The 16,850-nt window shown below is 36.8% G+C and overlaps 3 protein-coding genes across 4 annotated transcripts; all 3 read right to left on the reverse strand.

Moving 5' to 3' along the window:
- LOC136413313 (proton-coupled amino acid transporter-like protein CG1139) lies at positions 1-2,287 on the reverse strand. Its single transcript, XM_066396806.1, has 9 exons — positions 2,004-2,287; positions 1,839-1,955; positions 1,641-1,791; positions 1,461-1,582; positions 1,323-1,407; positions 1,038-1,272; positions 732-960; positions 508-680; positions 1-452 (listed from the first exon to the last, which is right to left on the reverse strand). Exons 1-9 carry the CDS (start codon positions 2,066-2,068, stop codon positions 220-222), a joined length of 1,410 nt encoding a protein of 469 aa, XP_066252903.1. The 5' UTR covers positions 2,069-2,287; the 3' UTR covers positions 1-219.
- A 331-nt stretch (positions 2,288-2,618) lies between these two features.
- Positions 2,619-10,050, reverse strand: LOC136413315 (proton-coupled amino acid transporter-like protein pathetic). Its single transcript, XM_066396810.1, has 10 exons — positions 9,779-10,050; positions 9,294-9,364; positions 9,119-9,235; positions 8,866-9,016; positions 7,647-7,768; positions 4,961-5,045; positions 4,625-4,856; positions 4,348-4,576; positions 3,187-3,359; positions 2,619-3,127 (listed from the first exon to the last, which is right to left on the reverse strand). The coding sequence occupies exons 2-10, from the start codon at positions 9,353-9,355 to the stop codon at positions 2,898-2,900; spliced, it is 1,401 nt and encodes a 466-aa protein (XP_066252907.1). The 5' UTR covers positions 9,356-9,364; positions 9,779-10,050; the 3' UTR covers positions 2,619-2,897.
- A 901-nt stretch (positions 10,051-10,951) lies between these two features.
- On the reverse strand, positions 10,952-16,283 carry bsf (bicoid stability factor). Of its 2 annotated transcripts, XM_066396792.1 has the most exons (10): positions 15,938-16,283; positions 15,662-15,831; positions 15,250-15,610; positions 13,540-14,904; positions 13,125-13,384; positions 12,845-13,067; positions 12,238-12,707; positions 11,880-12,189; positions 11,554-11,825; positions 10,952-11,492 (listed from the first exon to the last, which is right to left on the reverse strand). In XM_066396792.1, the coding sequence occupies exons 1-10, from the start codon at positions 16,078-16,080 to the stop codon at positions 11,026-11,028; spliced, it is 4,041 nt and encodes a 1,346-aa protein (XP_066252889.1). In that variant the 5' UTR covers positions 16,081-16,283; the 3' UTR covers positions 10,952-11,025. The 2 variants fall into 2 exon arrangements, with proteins under 2 accessions (XP_066252889.1, XP_066252888.1); XM_066396791.1 differs by having other exon boundaries at positions 12,845-13,384.
- Positions 16,284-16,850: the final 567 nt, after the last annotated feature.

A 16,850-nucleotide genomic window follows, 5' to 3' on the forward strand; every position in this document is an offset into this window, starting at 1 on the left:
CCCATAGCTCAGCAATCGATTTATTTCAATAACCAAAACCATTCCAATAGCAAAAATATCACAGTCAGTACTACATCCACAACAATGATTAAGAAAACTGGCTCTGGTCTAATTTTAACTCAAAAATACGTATTCTCGAATGATGTATGACGTAAATCTGAAGTAGTATAAACACTGGAATAAGTCATTCGAGAACGGAAAACAAGTCGTCATCACTGCCTATCCAATAATGTCTTTAATCGCATAAAACACCCCAGAAACCAAGCCAAATAGGGCTAGAGCCATCATGGCAAAATCCTTGAACAGTCTCCAGTTGTAAACTCCCCAACCATCGTGCCAATCCACGATCACATCTAGGAAAGCTGGAATGAAGAGACCGAGGGTGGATAGAAATATTGCCCCTACTAAGTCGATTAATTGACCCAAGTTTTGCCCTCCAGCAATGGCAATTCCTGTAAAAAATAAATCTATTTTTATGGCTAGAAGGCAGATTTCCTGAGTGTTTACCTGTGGCAATTGAAATCATCGTACATCTTAAGATAATTTGACTAATATTCCATTTAGATTTGGGAATTTTATCCTTAATGTTACTCCAGACGATGTCTACAGGCACATAGAAGACGAGCATAAACGAAAAGAAGACGGCTATGGCAATGGCCCCCTGAGCCACTTCTGCAGGTCTATTATCACATGAAATTGACTAAACGCACAAATATGTTATGGTAATTTACATCTCATCTGTTGGCAAATTGGCAGTAATCGTAGCCTCAGTAGCTTCCCCGAACCTGTAGTATCCGAAGAATCCAATAGTAGTGTAGAGCGTTATGATAATGGTCATGGCGGAATTTAAAACTCCGCAACGTCCTATAAAGCCAGGAGCGACCATAGAGTTCTCCACGGGCATTATTGTGCCTATGCCCTCCATAGAGAATAGGACAGTGCTGAAGAATGAGGGAATGCCTATTGTGCAATAAAATGAAAAAAAAAAGGAATAACAAATTAAATTTAAAAAGAAAAAAAGCGTGTGGTATAAATACCTGAAATAGTGGTAACCAAATTCCTTTCTTTGATATCAACCTGCTCAATTCCTGAAAAGAGGTAATAGCCAGTCGTTGAGAAAGTGATCAAAAGCATTAAATTGGCTATAAAAGAAAAAGGAACTAAGTGCTTGAGCTCCCTCACTTGACCAAAAATCAAAAGAGGTACCAGAAGGATTAGTTTGAAGATATAGGAATCCCATGTGTTCACTATTGGGAAATAGGCCGAGAAAAGCTGTAATAATAGTATTTTGATAGATTAAAGGCCAGTTATGGATGTTTCACCTTGATGAGACTAATTGAGATAAAGACCAAATATACTGCATCTGCGAGGAAGTGTACTAAAAATAAACTGGCTTCTACAAATATTCTGTATGAAAAAAAGATTTTTTAGTACTTTGAAGACAAAAATTGATCACTTACTTAGCAAATCTAGAATATTTCCTCAACCCTTTAGGTCCCAGTTTGAACACCCCTTCAGCAGTGTCCGCAAAACCTAAACTAGGGGTCCTGGTTTGTCGACAAACTTTCTGCGAAGCTTTTACCTTTCCAAGTAAAACAAAACTTTAATGAGAATCTCTAAAATTCGCAAATTTTACTTACTAAAATGTGGATGGCGTGTGTGCACGTAAGGCCCACCAATAGAGTCCCTATCAAGCCTACCAGCAGCCCTGCGCTCTTAAAAGCCCTGGGAATGGCGAGAATGCCAGTGCCCAGGGAAGTTTTCACTATGTGTAAGAAAGCCCCCAAAAAGCTAAAAAAATCCAATTTTATTAGGGAAAAGAAAATTGATTTATTTACCCATTGGGATGTGCCACTTGTCTGTGCTCATAGGGGTTGTAAGTGATGTCAGACGTGATTTCTTCTCTACTAGATGCTACTGAGAAGTGACCGTCTTGGTGTTTAATTAAAGTCCACCTAAACATATAATAATAAAGGCTTTTTTAGCCCAATTTAGGAACTTACGTTGAGTTGAAATTGTTCAGGTCAGTAGCTAAGCCTGGATCTTTGGTTTTCTCCGCGACTTCCATGGTAAGTAAATCATAACTGTAAATCTTCGGCAAACAGACTACAAAAGCATGCTTATCTTAGCTGCGATAATGAATTCAATAGACTCATAAAGGAGTTGAGGTAATTCGGTCTATTGTAAGTACGTATTGTTTTTTCCAATTAGCATCAAGGTTTAGGTCAGCCATAGAGTGAGAAATCTACAAGCAATCCAATTACTACCAATTGATCCTTATCTCATAGTGTTATACCATGACCAAAGATGGGACCATGTGTAACACATGGATCCTTTCCTGCATATAATGAAAGGCATTCGCGCTATCCTCAGTGCTTTGAGGGGGAATTTGTTAGTCCAAAATTGGAACTGTGGGTTTTGCGGTTTCCATAAATTGAAGAATCAATGAGGATTAGTAAATGCATGTTGACGCAAACGATTATAATTGATGATTAAAATCAAGACACACTAGAAATTTCCTAGATATCTCCGTCCACTTAGCACTAGGCTTATCTGAAGTGGAACCAAAATATTGCAAATCATATTTCCCCAAATTTCTCATTAAAATTGAAACTTCCTTATATTCTCAGTTAAAATTTTTCGCTTTACTTGCTCTGTATTGCACTTGAAATATAACAAATCTCCAGAAACGCACGGAAATTAACATAAAATACTTAAGCTTTATTAGTTAATCTCTATATTAGTTCTAAAACAATAATCATCTTACTTGCATGGCGCTACAAACACCTCTCTAGGAAAAAATCTTAACATGGCAAAATCCTTTTGTCATAAACAATACAATCTATTTTAACATGTAAAAAATATCACAGCATTGAAACAACTTAGCAATTTTAATATCACTTCATCTCTAATACCGCATAGTAGCTGCCCGAAACTAGGCCGAATAAAGCCAGGATCATGATCAAAACGTCTTTTATGAGCTTCCAGTTGTACTTTCCCCAACCCTCGTCCCAATCCACGATTATCTCAATTAAAGCTGGTACGAAGAGGCCTAAAGTGGAGAAGAAGATTGCTCCTACCAGGTCGATTAAACCTCCAAGGTGCTCGCCACCAGCAGCGGCGATACCTGATGATCAAGGTTATTATGAAAATTTATCAAGTGATAAGGAGCAAATTGATCATTACCTGTCACGAATATTACCAGGCCGGTTCGGAGCAGTATTTGGGAGATGTTGTGCCGGTTCTCTGGAATTCGGTGTTTGATTCTATTCCAAGTGATTTCCAGAGGGACGTAGAACTGGAGCATGAAAGTGAAAAAGACTGCGATTGATATGCTGGCCTGGACCACCTGAGCAGGTCTGAAAATATATGCTAATTAAATTTATTTATAAATAAATCTTAACAATATGGTGAATATTACGTAAATGTAAAATAATTAAAATTGCCACCCCCATCTCTATAAGTCGTTTCACAACATTCTATAAAGACCTTTTTCTATAATGCCTGCTCGCTAATAAACAATTTCAAAAATTGATTAATCGAAAAGTTTATCAAAGTACCTAGCCCCTTAGCCGATAAAGACACTGATTGCAAAAAAATTCTTGTATTTTCACCTTTATAAGTCACTTCTTTAAATTAACACATAAGAATATTTTATCGTCAAATAATAGTACTAAATCATTATGAATTCGCTTAAAAACTTCTCATTTATTCGTTAGCCGGAACGCACATGAAACCACTCCTTTCACTGAAACAACAATATCTCGAAAACGGTAGAAACTACTGCTTTACACTACTTGAAAGAGCATGAAAAGGCAAATCTTTTAACAATTACCTGCTTATATAAGGAACATAAATAAGTTTTAACCCAGCCGCAGAGCAAATCTGTAAAGGCAAATACCACAAATACGCTTTTCTTGGCAATATGGTGAAAAGATCTGACTACAAGGATTTAACTTTTAAAAACTAATTTACAAAGCTCTAACTAATCAAAAGTGAAAAAACCACTTCTATAGCGTTACAACATGTTTTATTTATGATCTTTCCAGCATTGAAATATTGGTTTACAAGCGATCTCCGGTCTACAAGACGCAGTTAAGTAATATGTTTGTGTTCAAACTAAAGTCAACACTGCAAAAAAATCTCCATTGTTTCTCTTTCTCTGTGGTTTAAACAAAGAAAGTACAAGCAGCAGTCTAGATTTTGATGAAACTTGGCGTTAAGGAATGTGCCACAGACAGCTATTATGCGAAAAAACCTAATAATTGTTGCTTTGGAGTGTTGTTGCGAAGCCAAAATATTATCTATGTCGCATAGCAATTTAGCGCACGTTGTTGTATGACTTACATCTCATCTGAAGGCAAATTCTTCGTAATGGTAGCATCAGTAGCGTCCCCATATCGATAATAGCCAAAAAACCCGATAGCTGTATATAGACACACCACAGCAGTCATTGCGGAATTTAAAACCCCTGAACAGCCCAGGAATCTGCGCTCCGCCATGGAATTCTCCACTGGCATTATGGTACCAATGCCCTCCATTGCGAAGAGCACCGTGCTAAAGAAGGAGGGAATTCCTGTGAAAACCCAAGATGAGAAACTGAACCCATTGATTGGTATTTTACCTTCAAATCCCGCAAATATTTTCCTATCGGCGAACTTTACTTCAGTAATCCCTGAAAATATGTAATAGAGCGTGATTCCGAAAGCTATGACCATCATAGTATTGGCGAGGAAGGAAAATGGGACCAAATGCTTCAGTTCCCTTACTTGACAACACAAAATCAACGGCACCAGGATCATAAGCTTGAAATATTGATCCCATGAGGCCGTTTCGGGGAAATAGTAGGAGAAAAGCTGAAAATTCCATGGAATTATTGCTCAAGTTTGATGCATATTGCGAAAAGTATCTAAAGGTTGCGATTCTAATTATTATTGAAATTAATTTTAGTATTAATTACCTTTGTCATTGAAACTGTGATGAAAACGATGTAAACCGCATTTCCACAGTAGTAGGTCAGTATCAGAGCTATTTCTACGAAGTTTCTGAAATTAAATGAAACGAATATTCTTTGATCAAGGAAAATTGGTGAAGTGTAGGCACCCATATGTTTTAACGTGATTCGCTATAAATCCTGGAAATTACAGATGCTAAAACTCTACTTTTTTCTGTACAATACCCTGTAAGTTACGCCACTTTTTGAACATGCAACTCATCAAGGTTAATTTACCTATAGAAATACCTACAGCCACTCATCTCTTTTGGTTCCGAATAATTCAAGGACCAATAAAATGATCTTTTCAATTCTTTTTAAGGGAATTTCATCATGATTTTCTTTAAATCCTGGAAACTCGATTCTTTTCATTTAATCACATAATATATTATTGAATTTTGTCACTGTATCAATCAAACGAGACGATCTCTTAATATAGTTTTCAAGTTATTTGAACCTTCATGGAGACATTCTCCAAAAATGTTTGAAAAGAGTGTTTGCCAAGTTTTAATGTCTCGGTTTTTGCCAAGGTACACCCTGTATATTATTGGATATTAAGGACCTGTCAATCGCAAGAGATAATTACTAATTACCTTTCCTACAGCTAAACATCCTGTATATTATGTGATGCATTGAGGTTTATTTTTTATAGAAATATCTGTTTCCATCTCTGGTGATTTTCAAATTAAATTGATTAATACATAAAACAACGTCTCAGTGCTTTTGACGCAGTTTTTGACAAAATTGCCTTTAAGCCTTGGAAAAGGGACATTTTCTATTATGTGCGCCCCATCAGTATATAATTGAATATAGATCGCTAGACGTTTGCGGCGAATTATTTAAATAATTACTCGCTTAATTACTACTGCAGTTTTAATTTTCCATAACATATTTCATAACAACGCCCCAGTTGTAATGCGTGTAATTAAAATTACGTTAAAACTCCGCATTATAACACGCATTATTCCATCAAATCCTCGTTAAGTCAAGCGAAACTAATAAACATAATTAATCTTTATTACTTAACTTAAGAAATTCAATAAAAAGATTTGATCCAAAGACTACCAATCAAGATAGCGAATTGCTGTTGTTGCTGCAAGGTTCTTGTAAAATACCAATGACAAAACGCAAGGTTCTTTGCCTTTAATTCTCGGTGATATTTCCATTCGTATAATAAATAGGCAGCTCTAAAATCCGGAACCTTACGATGAGGTCAGGCCTATCAAACTAACCAATAGTGGTCATTCAAGGTCCATATCACGCATTTCAGTTGTCCATTTGTTTAGCGGTTAAACTGATTAAAATTCAACTAGAAAATGGCTCGGGGAATTAATTTCGGACATTAAATACGTGTTCTGAACATCAATGGCACACAACCTGTTATATCCTTGCAGTTATGTTTATAATGGTGTTTGTTTATATTTATTAGAGTTGTTAGTTAAGAATTTCAAATTTATTCAATATTTATTCAGTATTTATTCAAAAAGTGTTAGATCGAAAAAACAATACAATATCCGAAGGTCGATACTGGAAATCACCGTAGAAGGCCGTGATTATTGTGGGTTGCAGGACAGCATAGATGATTCTGAGAAGCAATTGGTGCTAGACAAAGCTGAACGTGTGTATCAGATATAGATACAAAACAAGTAATCAGCGATAGATTATCTGCTTATTGAAAACGCAGATTTGTATTTGAAATACGTACTATACAGGTAGCTAATGAGAACAAATTGCTAAATGTTGACATCACTGTCGGATCCGGTGAAGGTAATGGACTTCATTCAGAGACCTGTTCAAGGCTGATACACAATCAATTTTTAATAAGTCTTACATAAACTTTAATACGTTATTTGGCAAGCCTAAATTCCTAATAAACAGGCGATTGCAACTCAAAAAAGACCTCGTTTGATACGCCTGTATAATACCTGTATAATGCCCACATGTGGCACCTTTCCCTTACTGGAGCACAAAAAATATCTCTGAAAGAGGAACATTTTAATGGAAATCGCCATCATCAGGACGATATTTTGCAATGAAGCTTTGCAGGAATTATAATTAACTGCAACTTCCATTGTGAAATTGCTATAGAAATGCCGTCGTTTTCGCTCTTAGAAGCCTGCTTCAAACAATGAGCAATTTTGTTGCCAAAGTGTTTACATGGCTATAAGGAAACATTGCATTAGCTTTGAAACCTTTTGCGTCACTCTGTGTGCCTTTCACTGCAATTATTGTAAGGTTCCACAACGCCTAAATTCAAGTACTTACCCGGCAATTATCAGCATCAGTTAAGTTACGTTATAAGTAAGGCAGGAACTGTGCAATGCGAGTTTAAAAAAATTAGTGTTTTTCAAGAAAACTGCGACGATTATTAGCGTTTGCATAAATTGAAGTATTTTTAAAATTATGACGTCGCATGATATACACGGTGTTCTATGAAAAGTGGAGTTTTCGCATACCAGGCGTTGCGGCAAGAAACAAAAGCTTTGCATGAGCTGGTGAAGGTTCAAATAGCTCAACAACTGTTTTAAAGGATTGTTTCTTTTGATTGGTGCGTTCACAGAAGTCAATGACCTACAGGCTGATCAATAGAAAAAGTAGAGTTTTATCATTTCTCATTATTCAAAATTCTGAATTCAACGAGTATTTCACTTACTTGGCAAATCTTGACCAACTCCTCAAGGGCTTAGGCCCTTGCTTGAAAACCTCCTCAGCGGTGTCCGCAAACCCTAAACTGGGGATTTTGGACCTTGCGCATACCTTATGGGACGCTCGCACCTAAATTCAAAGAACGCGCATTAAGGAAAATCCAGTGCCTAATTAAAGTAATGAGAGTCATTCTTCGGGTCCCGATTCAACATATGTCAGATGCATTTGCAAAAAACTCGTCCAAGGTAACATTAAGGTGAATTTCAGAACAGACTCAATGCTATTTGGTGATGCAACAATGCAGTCTTCTTGCTTTGATTATACCCTCGTCAAATTTCGAGTTTGCTAAACACTAAAATCCACCCACGTTAAGCACTGACTCGTGACTTTCGGGCAGATACTTACAAGACAAAAACTAATGTTCCATTTCTTGTGTATCCATATATTGGTCAACACAAGAAGCCTTGGTAACATTATAATAACAGACAAAGGTAAACACGTTTTCTTTTATTGCTCCGAGGACAATGAGACTAAAATTATTAATCTTTATGATGCCATTGAAACATACAAATTGAATCTTACCGGAATTTGAACAAATCGTTTTTCAAACAATGAAAAATGAGAACACGCCTGAGATAACTGTCCTTTTTTGCATGTGCATGCTGCTTAGATAAGCCGAAAACGTGCCTGTAGGAGAAATTGATTGGCTGCATTTGACGCCAATAATCATTAGTACATAATTCATATCAGGTATGTAAAGATTTTCGTATAATGCGTGAAATGGATCAATGAAAGTATATTGATTAAGAAGGAACCGGGCGAGAAAAGAGATTTTTCAGTCTCGATTATTTAAACGTGTAATGGGAGGGGGCATTCTGCATAAAATATTCTTCTTCCAAGACAAATAATAAATAAATTAGAATAATTGAATAATCGTTCGAACAGCACTGAGCACTGTGTTCAATTTCAATATTTACTTCCATGATCCATTTTCCATTATCCATTTTCCAGTGTCCATTACCCATTTTCCATTTTAACGTAGAACATACGCAGTCCCGGATAATAGCACATAAGCTTGCGTAACCTTTATTGCGGTTTAAGTGAAGGTTGAAGGCCATCTAGGCATTTTACCAGGTAATAATAACGAGGATTCCCATAATGACCGCAAGCTCGTAAACTATGTTTGGCACTTATGTAAATTCCAGTTTTATTTAAAAAATACTTACCAGAATATGAATGGTGTGCGTGCACAAAATTCCTATGATAACGGTCCCGAGAAGTCCCACCAGTAATCCAGCGCTCTTGAACGCCCTGGGAATGGCAAGAATCCCCGTGCCCAGGGAGCTTTTCAGGAGGTGGATTAGAGCACCTGAAAAACTGCAAAGAAAAATTCAGGATTATTATATCTAAACAGAGATAAGTTAGAGACGTCTTGTTAACCGTAGTCTAAATTTAATTTGTTTGGTGGCCATTAGTTACCTGTTGGGGTGTTCAAGACTTCGGTGCTCGTAGGGGTCGTAAACTGGCTCTTCTCCTTTTTCCTGAAGGCCATGTCCGATGGAGACTTTTATTTGGTCGTTGTTAGCTAAGGTCGCTCTGAAAATTAACAAAAACCTGAATTACCGAAAAACAACGGGCAGAGCTGTAGACTTACGTAGAACTAAAGTTGTCGATAGTGAAGGTAGATGGGTATTTCTCCTTTTTTTCCAATGCCATATTTCGGACCTACAAGGTTGAGAATTCTTTCAGCAAATAATTGTACTGCTTATTTCATTTGTAGGAATTGTGAGAAATATTTCAATACGCTAAATTTAGAGGGAGATGTGATAATTAATAAGAATTTCGCATCAACGAAATTGTTCTCAGAAGAAAAACTATGAATAAGTGCACAATTACTCCCATAAATATCAGAAAAGCGCTTTTTCATGTTATCACCATAAACGCACCAGATGAACCAGTCACTTTAACATTCTTTAAGGAAAAGCCGTAAATTTTCTTGGTGTGTTAATAAAGCTCATTTACCTTTCACGACTTAAGAGCACATAAGCGCCTGAAATTCCATTAAAAAAATTTCCTCGTTATAATTCTTTTTGCTGCATATCGCTCCAGATTTTTTTTTAAAATACAACCCCAACTAACCTTTTACTTTTTCTTTTGCTGTTCGAAGGTGAATGAAAACGCGGTTACGAAACGAGGGTGAAAAATTCCGCGATATCATTCGCACCGATTGACGGTTTCACGACAGCAGATGAAGAACCCACTGACACGATAAGACACATACATACATAAAGTACAACAAACTCGACTAATCGTCAATATAGCGATCAACACAGGCAGCGCGCCATAAGTAAAAGTAGCCGAAAGGTCGACGGCGCGTCGGTACCACCGCAATTTATGAGCGTCGGTAGGTACTCAAAGATACAGACTACAATTATTGCGCATAGACAGGTGAACTACGCATCTAGATACTTTTAAACAATTGTAATTTGCCCGTGAATGTCGCAAATAGTTTAACAATTCTTAAAGAAGATGCGATCCACGACAATATGGTGAAGGAATTTTGTGCAGATTTAAAATCTTTTTATACATTTTTTAATAAATGAAATGTATTGTTTCTTTAGTATCAGTTTTGTATTAAAATGTAGTAAAAGAACTTAGAAAATCGTAAAACTTACAGGTGGTTCCTCTATTTAAATAAAATAGAATAAATTAGAAGTTAATGCAATGGGTGTTTTCTTGAAACATACGCATTTTCGGCAGGTTTAGCGTCTAATGGTAAAAGTATTTATTTTGAGTGGTGAAGTGAAGAAGTGAAGGTGGAGAAGGTGAATTCTCTTTTCCTACATGAGATAAGTTCATGGACCTTTCCAAAAATGATGTTTTTTGTGATTTTGAAAAGCTAACTGAATTTAATATTTAAATTAAGCCTTTTTTATTTTGCTAGGACTTTAGTTAAAATCACGAAAAATATTATATTATATGATATTTATCTAATCCATACAAGCCAGCACTAAATATTATATTTAAGTCAAGTTAAGATCCTTAACACCGGCTTTTTCAACTTCTTAATAAATTATTCTTGACAATCTGGTGAATTAACCTTAAGTAGAATTTAAAATATTGGAGATGTGTCTTGGATAAATTCATCAGCTTTTCAATAATTAATCAGATGTCTAGTTGATGGCAAATAGTAAATGACTTAGTCAATGTTTATAGCTGACTGTCTATTGCGATGCTTTTTTTAATAATTATCTATTATCTTCTACTAGTTACATTACTGCAAGGATTAATATCGAATAAAAAACAAAAAGGTTGTAAAAAAACAAAACAATACTTTATTAACATATGTCTTAAACTAGAAAAATTCACAATCACGTGCTTTAACCCTAAAATTCCTCATTTTCTTGCACAGTACTCTTGTTTTTACTAGGAATGGGATGTTCAAAAGGCTTTCCTATCTTTTCATAGACTTCCTTGACCCGCAGCACTGCCGTTCTGTTGATGTTATCTACAGGTACTTGAGTCAAAGCCCTCTCAAACACCTCGACAACCTCATCTGTCATGTTTTTGGCCACTAAAACGTCCAAATAGCAACTGTAGGCGTTGCCAACGGCTCCCGGCGTGACATTGCTGATTTTCAAATGGTCCGTAAGTCGCTTTATGAGTTCTTGATCTTGGGTTTCTCTAGCTGTGTGAATTATTTTTTGGAACATGATTCTGGGCGCGTCTTTTAAGTAAGTTTGCCACAAATGTGAGGTTTTTTCAGGAACGTTGTCAATGAAATACTTAGTCCATAGAACGTTTAGTGGGCCCACTATTCCCTTGGCGGCGTATTTTATGGCGATTTCCTCAACTGAATAAGACATCAATGAGGAAAAAATTTGTAACGTTTCAATAATCAATTTCTCACTTACATTTATCGGAATATTCCGGATATTTCTCCAATATTCCATAGGCGCCCCCTCTTGGGAACTGGCTGCTGATATTTTCCAAATTATCACTGGATGCGTTATCAATATCTTGCTCCAGTTTGTTCAGATAATCTTCCACTTTGCCAGCAACGATATTAGCGTGGCATAACCTGTTATCAAAGGACACCATTCGCTTAACTTCAGTATTAAGTTTGCTTCCAATTTCGTTTAAATCGTCCACTCTACCAGCCGCTGCAACCTTATTTAGTAAAAACCTAAAGAACTTTTCCTTCTAAAATTCCCAAAAAAAGACAACAACAAAATTTAACCTGAAAATCTTCTGGATAGGGAAGGAGCCCTTATTGATTAATCCCAAAGTGACCCCAACAGCGTCATCTAGCATGTCCTGATGTATAAGCTTCTCAATGAACTGTGATGCTTCAGCCACAGAAACTCTGTCCTGATTATTATTAAAGATCTGCAGGCAATCATTCAGATTATTTTCAGCTAATTTTTGCCTAAAAACGGTCTGTCTGGGACGTGGCAGAGATAGAGTAGCTTGCGGTACTGATTCTTTAGGAGTAGGCCGCTGTTTTATCTTCAGTTTAGGTTGAGGTATCGCGAAAGGGACTTGGTGACCTACAAAGCAGTTTTAGGGAAGTTCCGAAAATGCTTGTCTACACTCACCTTTCTCCTGTAAGAAACTGCCGAGTTTCAACAAGAATTGATCGGTGGGGGCCAAATCTTCTTCCTGCATTTGAGTCCACAATCCCAAGCTCTTTTCTGGGTCATCTTGCTTGATATAACTGAGCAGCAGCTGATAATAAATATCACTTCGATCGATATGATTCAGGTCCCTAGTTGCATCTTTCAATCCTTCCAATGGCTTGACCAATCCTTCTTGTTGAAATCTTTCACAAGCGTTGTTGATTCGCTGAGGTCTGCTCTGAAGACCAGGAGTTTCAAGGATTTTGCGTGCTTGTCTAATTCTGCCACATTCCACGAAGGCGAAAACCAAGTCGTAAAGGCTATTTATTTCTCCATGTACCAAAGTACTGAGATCGGTGAGTTTTTGGAGTTTGTCGGCGTCTTCAATTTCGATTAGTTTACAGACCAACTCGTTTTTCCATGGGGTTGCTTGGTATTGTTCCACACACCTGAAGGGAGTTTTAGACTAATTTTTAAAAAATCATTCTGATACTCAGACAGACTTAAAAATTATAATTATACCGAAAACAATCAGGATAGAACAGAAGAAACAGAATATACGCAAAATTAATCACAATTGCCTTACCATTCAAATTTCTTCAATGCAGCGTCCAAATCATTGTTTTTGAGGTGAACTTTAATCAAAGGTCCTAAAGTAACCGTTGTAACATCAGCATATTCATTCTTAATCAAAGTATCGAATAACTGGTCCAAATCTTCCGCTTGTCCTTTCTCAGCAAGTGAGTTTAATACTCGCCACACTAAGGAAGTATAACTGTAGCCTCTAGTGCTTTTCTCTCTAGGAGTTTCTGAAAAAACACATAAAAAAGTTATTACCAAATATTCAACGAAGGGACTCAACTGACCTTCCAAGAACTTAATTGCTTCCTCAATCTTTCCATTTTTGACAAACAAACCGGCCAATCTAACAATTTTACTTTCATCAATTTGAAATTGGTCCTTTTCAATCTCTTTAATCATATTTAGGTGTTCCAATGCCTTATCCAATTGGTCGTGAGCTGCATAAGTGTCCATAAGGATTGCGTGAATACCGGACGTTACTACAAAGTTTGGAATTTGTTTTATTTGCTCCAAGAGTTCCACCATTTTCTCCAAGTTTGTTTCCCTAGGAAAGTTACATAATAATGTTGTTGTGTTATTGATTTCCAACAAAACACAAAAGTGTATACACAAGAAAATATGAAAGAATGACTTGCATCACCTTCTTTTGACACTTGTGAAATCATGATCAAGAAATCTAAATCACAGATTCAAACTTACCTGTGATACAAAGTTAACAAACGCCTTTTGTACCCCAAAGTCTCCACTCCTTTGGACCCCAAATTTTGCACCAACTTCTCCAGTTGATCCACGTTCATTTGATAATAGGGAGTATAAGTGGGCCTCTTTGACAATGGTGCGGGTGTTAATTCTCCTGAAGTTAACCTGCCTAACATATCAGATATATGATCAGTCATTTGTTCTCCCAGCTTATTTTCTAAGATTTCTGCGTTAGTTGTGTTGATGCTCAGGCCTTGCTCCACAAGTTGCTCCAAAACTTTAGGGATTAATTCGACGTAATTGCGACGAGCTAGACATATATCAACTAAAAATGCCCCTATGACAGAAGGCCCATCAACGGAATCCTGGTTATCTAAGTGAGGAGTTTTCTTCTTCAAACTTTCATACACTTGTCGAAGAATGGTAATGTAAGAGTTCACGTCTTTTGTGGCGTAAAGCGCATTGGTTAAGGGTCTCTTTATGAGTTCGGGCACATAATAAGCGTTTACACTGGAAGCTATAGTAGCCGCCTCAGAAATCTCGTTTTTCAATAATAAATTAGTGACTAACCCACAAGCTGAAGCTCCCAGAGACACATTTGCATCCCTGAGTATTGAAAGCACTTCGCTACTGTTGCCATTCAGATTGGGCAACACCCAATCCCTTAAAGTTTCCTGACTCGGTATAAGATCAAAGCTTTGCATTCTCTGCAAAACATTGACTATACCTTTTCCTGATTTGTCTGAGGCATTGGCAATAATCAAGGGCCAAAAAAAGTGTTGTTTAATTTCATAGCCCTGCTGCTTGAGGTGCTCCATCAATGCATATGCCAGCTCTTCCCTACCAAGCTCTAAACTTATTTCTGTGGCTAAAAGTATCCCCTTTTCATACATGCCATGCTCTTCTAGTCTCTTAGTGTAAGATACCACAGTGTTTACATCTCTGTCAATTTTGACTAACTGGCGAATGAAGAAATTCCCTACAGGCATGATACTACCATCAGGTCTTGTGGACCTCAGCATGGTATGAAGTATTGCAAATGCAGTCTCGTCTTTTCCTTTATTTATCAATCGCAAAATGAAATTTATGGCGTCTTGATTGTATCCAATAGTTCTCTTCACTTTAGACAAAATTTCAGGAACATACTGCTCATGCCCATTAGTTGCTAAGGAGTACACAATGTCTAAATAATCCTTGTCCAATAGATAGATCTCCTTTTGTTCACATTCATTAATTAAAATTTTAATTTTCTCCATATCCCCACTTCGGGCATAGCCACATAGTAGTGTGGTGTAAGTATCTGCACTAGGCTCCAAACCTGCTTGGGCCATAACAGTCAAGATTCCATGGGCTGAATTCATATCCCTAATTAATAATATATTTTAAGAGGTGAATATAGTGAAAGCTCTCACAAGCAGACATCAATGGTGCTGATATATTTTTCTGTTTCTAAGAAACGTCTCTGTACAAGAAGTCCAAAAATCACTTGGTGGACTCATCACAGTTGTTATTACTATATTTACATTGATCTAGTTTTCCAAATGTTAGTTCTGCTTATCAGAGTTTATCAGACATTTAAGTAAAAATTATGCTGTCTAGATTTGTCTTATAGGTTTTGCTTGTTGGAATGACTTTTACAAACTGAGGTTTTTTTTATTGACATGTCCCTAATGAGAGCTTTTAGTAGAGTAGCAGAAAAATTTTACTTACCCTGCTTGTGAATGCCCAAAAATAAGTGCATTGAATACATTCTCATTAACTGGCATCTGCTTCTCTCTCATGTACTCCAAGATTTTAGTGGCCCCTTCGATATCTCCATCCTGACAATACCTGGATATTAATCTCTGGTAAGTGACTCTGTTAGGCTCTATTCCCCTACTCTCCATTTCTTTGAGAAATTCAGTAGGAGAGAAGGGATGCTCGTTTTCTAAATAAACTCTTAAAAGGGCATTGTAATGAGAAACATCCATTGGAAGGTTCAGTTTGATTAGAGTGTTCCATATTTCTTGTACTAGTTTAGTCCTCACTTCTGGTAGTTCATCAGGAACTAAGGTTCCACAACATCGAATGACTGAAATTCAATACTTAAGCTACATGGATTTTTAAAATGTAATAGAAGTACCTAAAAGTGACTGTGAACTTGTAGCAGATCGAGCATTCCTTATCTCCTCCAAGACATCTTCAATATCCCTCCGAGATATTCGCCCAGATTTTCTCACATCCTGATCTAAGGATTTGAATCTTCGTTCAAGGCTCTGGTCATGTTGAGTGTTGGTCTGAGTGGCTAAGGTCCTAGTATAACCAAGAGATTCTTATGATATTCCCGGTTTATTGCGTAATAAAGGCTTTTTACAGAGCTGTTTATAACCTATACTACAAAGTAATGCCATTTGAGTACCTGGGAATAGCTCCACAGTAACATTGTGCATTGGCGGAGTTGACGAGATTCCCGTCGAGCTCTCTGGGAGTGTTCACGACCACATTTCTTGCAAAACCGGCGATATATCTTACGAATTTCGAAGATCTCAAAATTGATGCCATCCTCGTGTTTGGTGCTCTTGACAAAAATGAAGGAAAGGGTAGGGGTGGGGGCGAGGTTGACTAATGGAATCTGCGCGGTTTTCTTCAAATTGGGATTGGATTGGTTCTAAACAAGCGAAACTTTCCTACCGTATTATTGAGGCTTTTAGTTACTTAAGTATACGGGACTTACTGCACCTTTAAAGAAGCTTTGTGTTGAAATAAAACATCTTATCTTTTGAGAAATGGCGTCTCAGTTTTAATTCTTTAATTTTTTTTTTCATAGCACCGCTCTAGCTATCTTTCTTTATATCATACATTTAGAGAAGGACAATGAGAGCGGATGACGTGCATTTATTTTTATTAGACAAATTCCTGCAATTTGTAACGTTGTCACATCGCATCAGTTATCCAAAGTTTATCTTAATTCTATTTATTAACTAATATAAAGTGCTACACTTAAATAAGAAAAAACGAGGAATATATTACTTATGTACTATATGTAACTATATATACTACTATGTAATAACCAAAAAAAATTTAACAACTAGTTTTGGTATTATTTATATCACAAGACCTCAAAACATCTTTATAGTCTCCACAAAAATCCTCAATAGTTTCCACTTCACTACTAAAAACCCTTTCAACAATATCCCCATAACTATTAGAATTTATAAAGCTTTTTATTTGAGTCTCCACATTATCCTCCATAGCAGACAATTCTTGCAAATCTAGTAAAGCCTCAGAATAAGTCAATTTCTCCAATGCACAGGATTCATCACCCTCCTCGG

The sequence above is a fragment of the Euwallacea similis genome, chromosome 13 (genome assembly GCF_039881205.1).
Source record: "Euwallacea similis isolate ESF13 chromosome 13, ESF131.1, whole genome shotgun sequence".
Lineage (NCBI taxonomy): Eukaryota > Metazoa > Arthropoda > Insecta > Coleoptera > Curculionidae > Euwallacea > Euwallacea similis.

Bases quoted from the DNA above. Each gene is read 5' to 3' on its own strand.
- LOC136413313 (XM_066396806.1), bottom strand. From the start codon at position 2,068: ATGGAAGTCGCGGAGAAAACCAAAGATCCAGGCTTAGCTACTGACCTG. The intron at 1,408-1,460 runs GTAAGTGATCAA...TTTTTCATACAG, and splicing joins AAATATTCTAGATTTGCTAA to AATATTTGTAGAAGCCAGTT. The intron at 1,273-1,322 runs GTGAAACATCCA...CTATTATTACAG, and splicing joins TCTCAATTAGTCTCATCAAG to CTTTTCTCGGCCTATTTCCC.
- LOC136413315 (XM_066396810.1), bottom strand. From the start codon at position 9,355: ATGGCATTGGAAAAAAAGGAGAAATACCCATCTACCTTCACTATCGAC. The intron at 5,046-7,646 runs GTAAGTGAAATA...ATTTAATTTCAG, and splicing joins AGTTGGTCAAGATTTGCCAA to AAACTTCGTAGAAATAGCTC. The intron at 4,857-4,960 runs GTAATTAATACT...TGGAATTTTCAG, and splicing joins TCACAGTTTCAATGACAAAG to CTTTTCTCCTACTATTTCCC.
- bsf (XM_066396791.1), bottom strand. From the start codon at position 16,080: ATGGCATCAATTTTGAGATCTTCGAAATTCGTAAGATATATCGCCGGT. The intron at 15,832-15,937 runs GTACTCAAATGG...TGGTTATACTAG, and splicing joins TACTGTGGAGCTATTCCCAG to GACCTTAGCCACTCAGACCA. The intron at 15,611-15,661 runs GTACTTCTATTA...ATTGAATTTCAG, and splicing joins AAGTTCACAGTCACTTTTAG to TCATTCGATGTTGTGGAACC.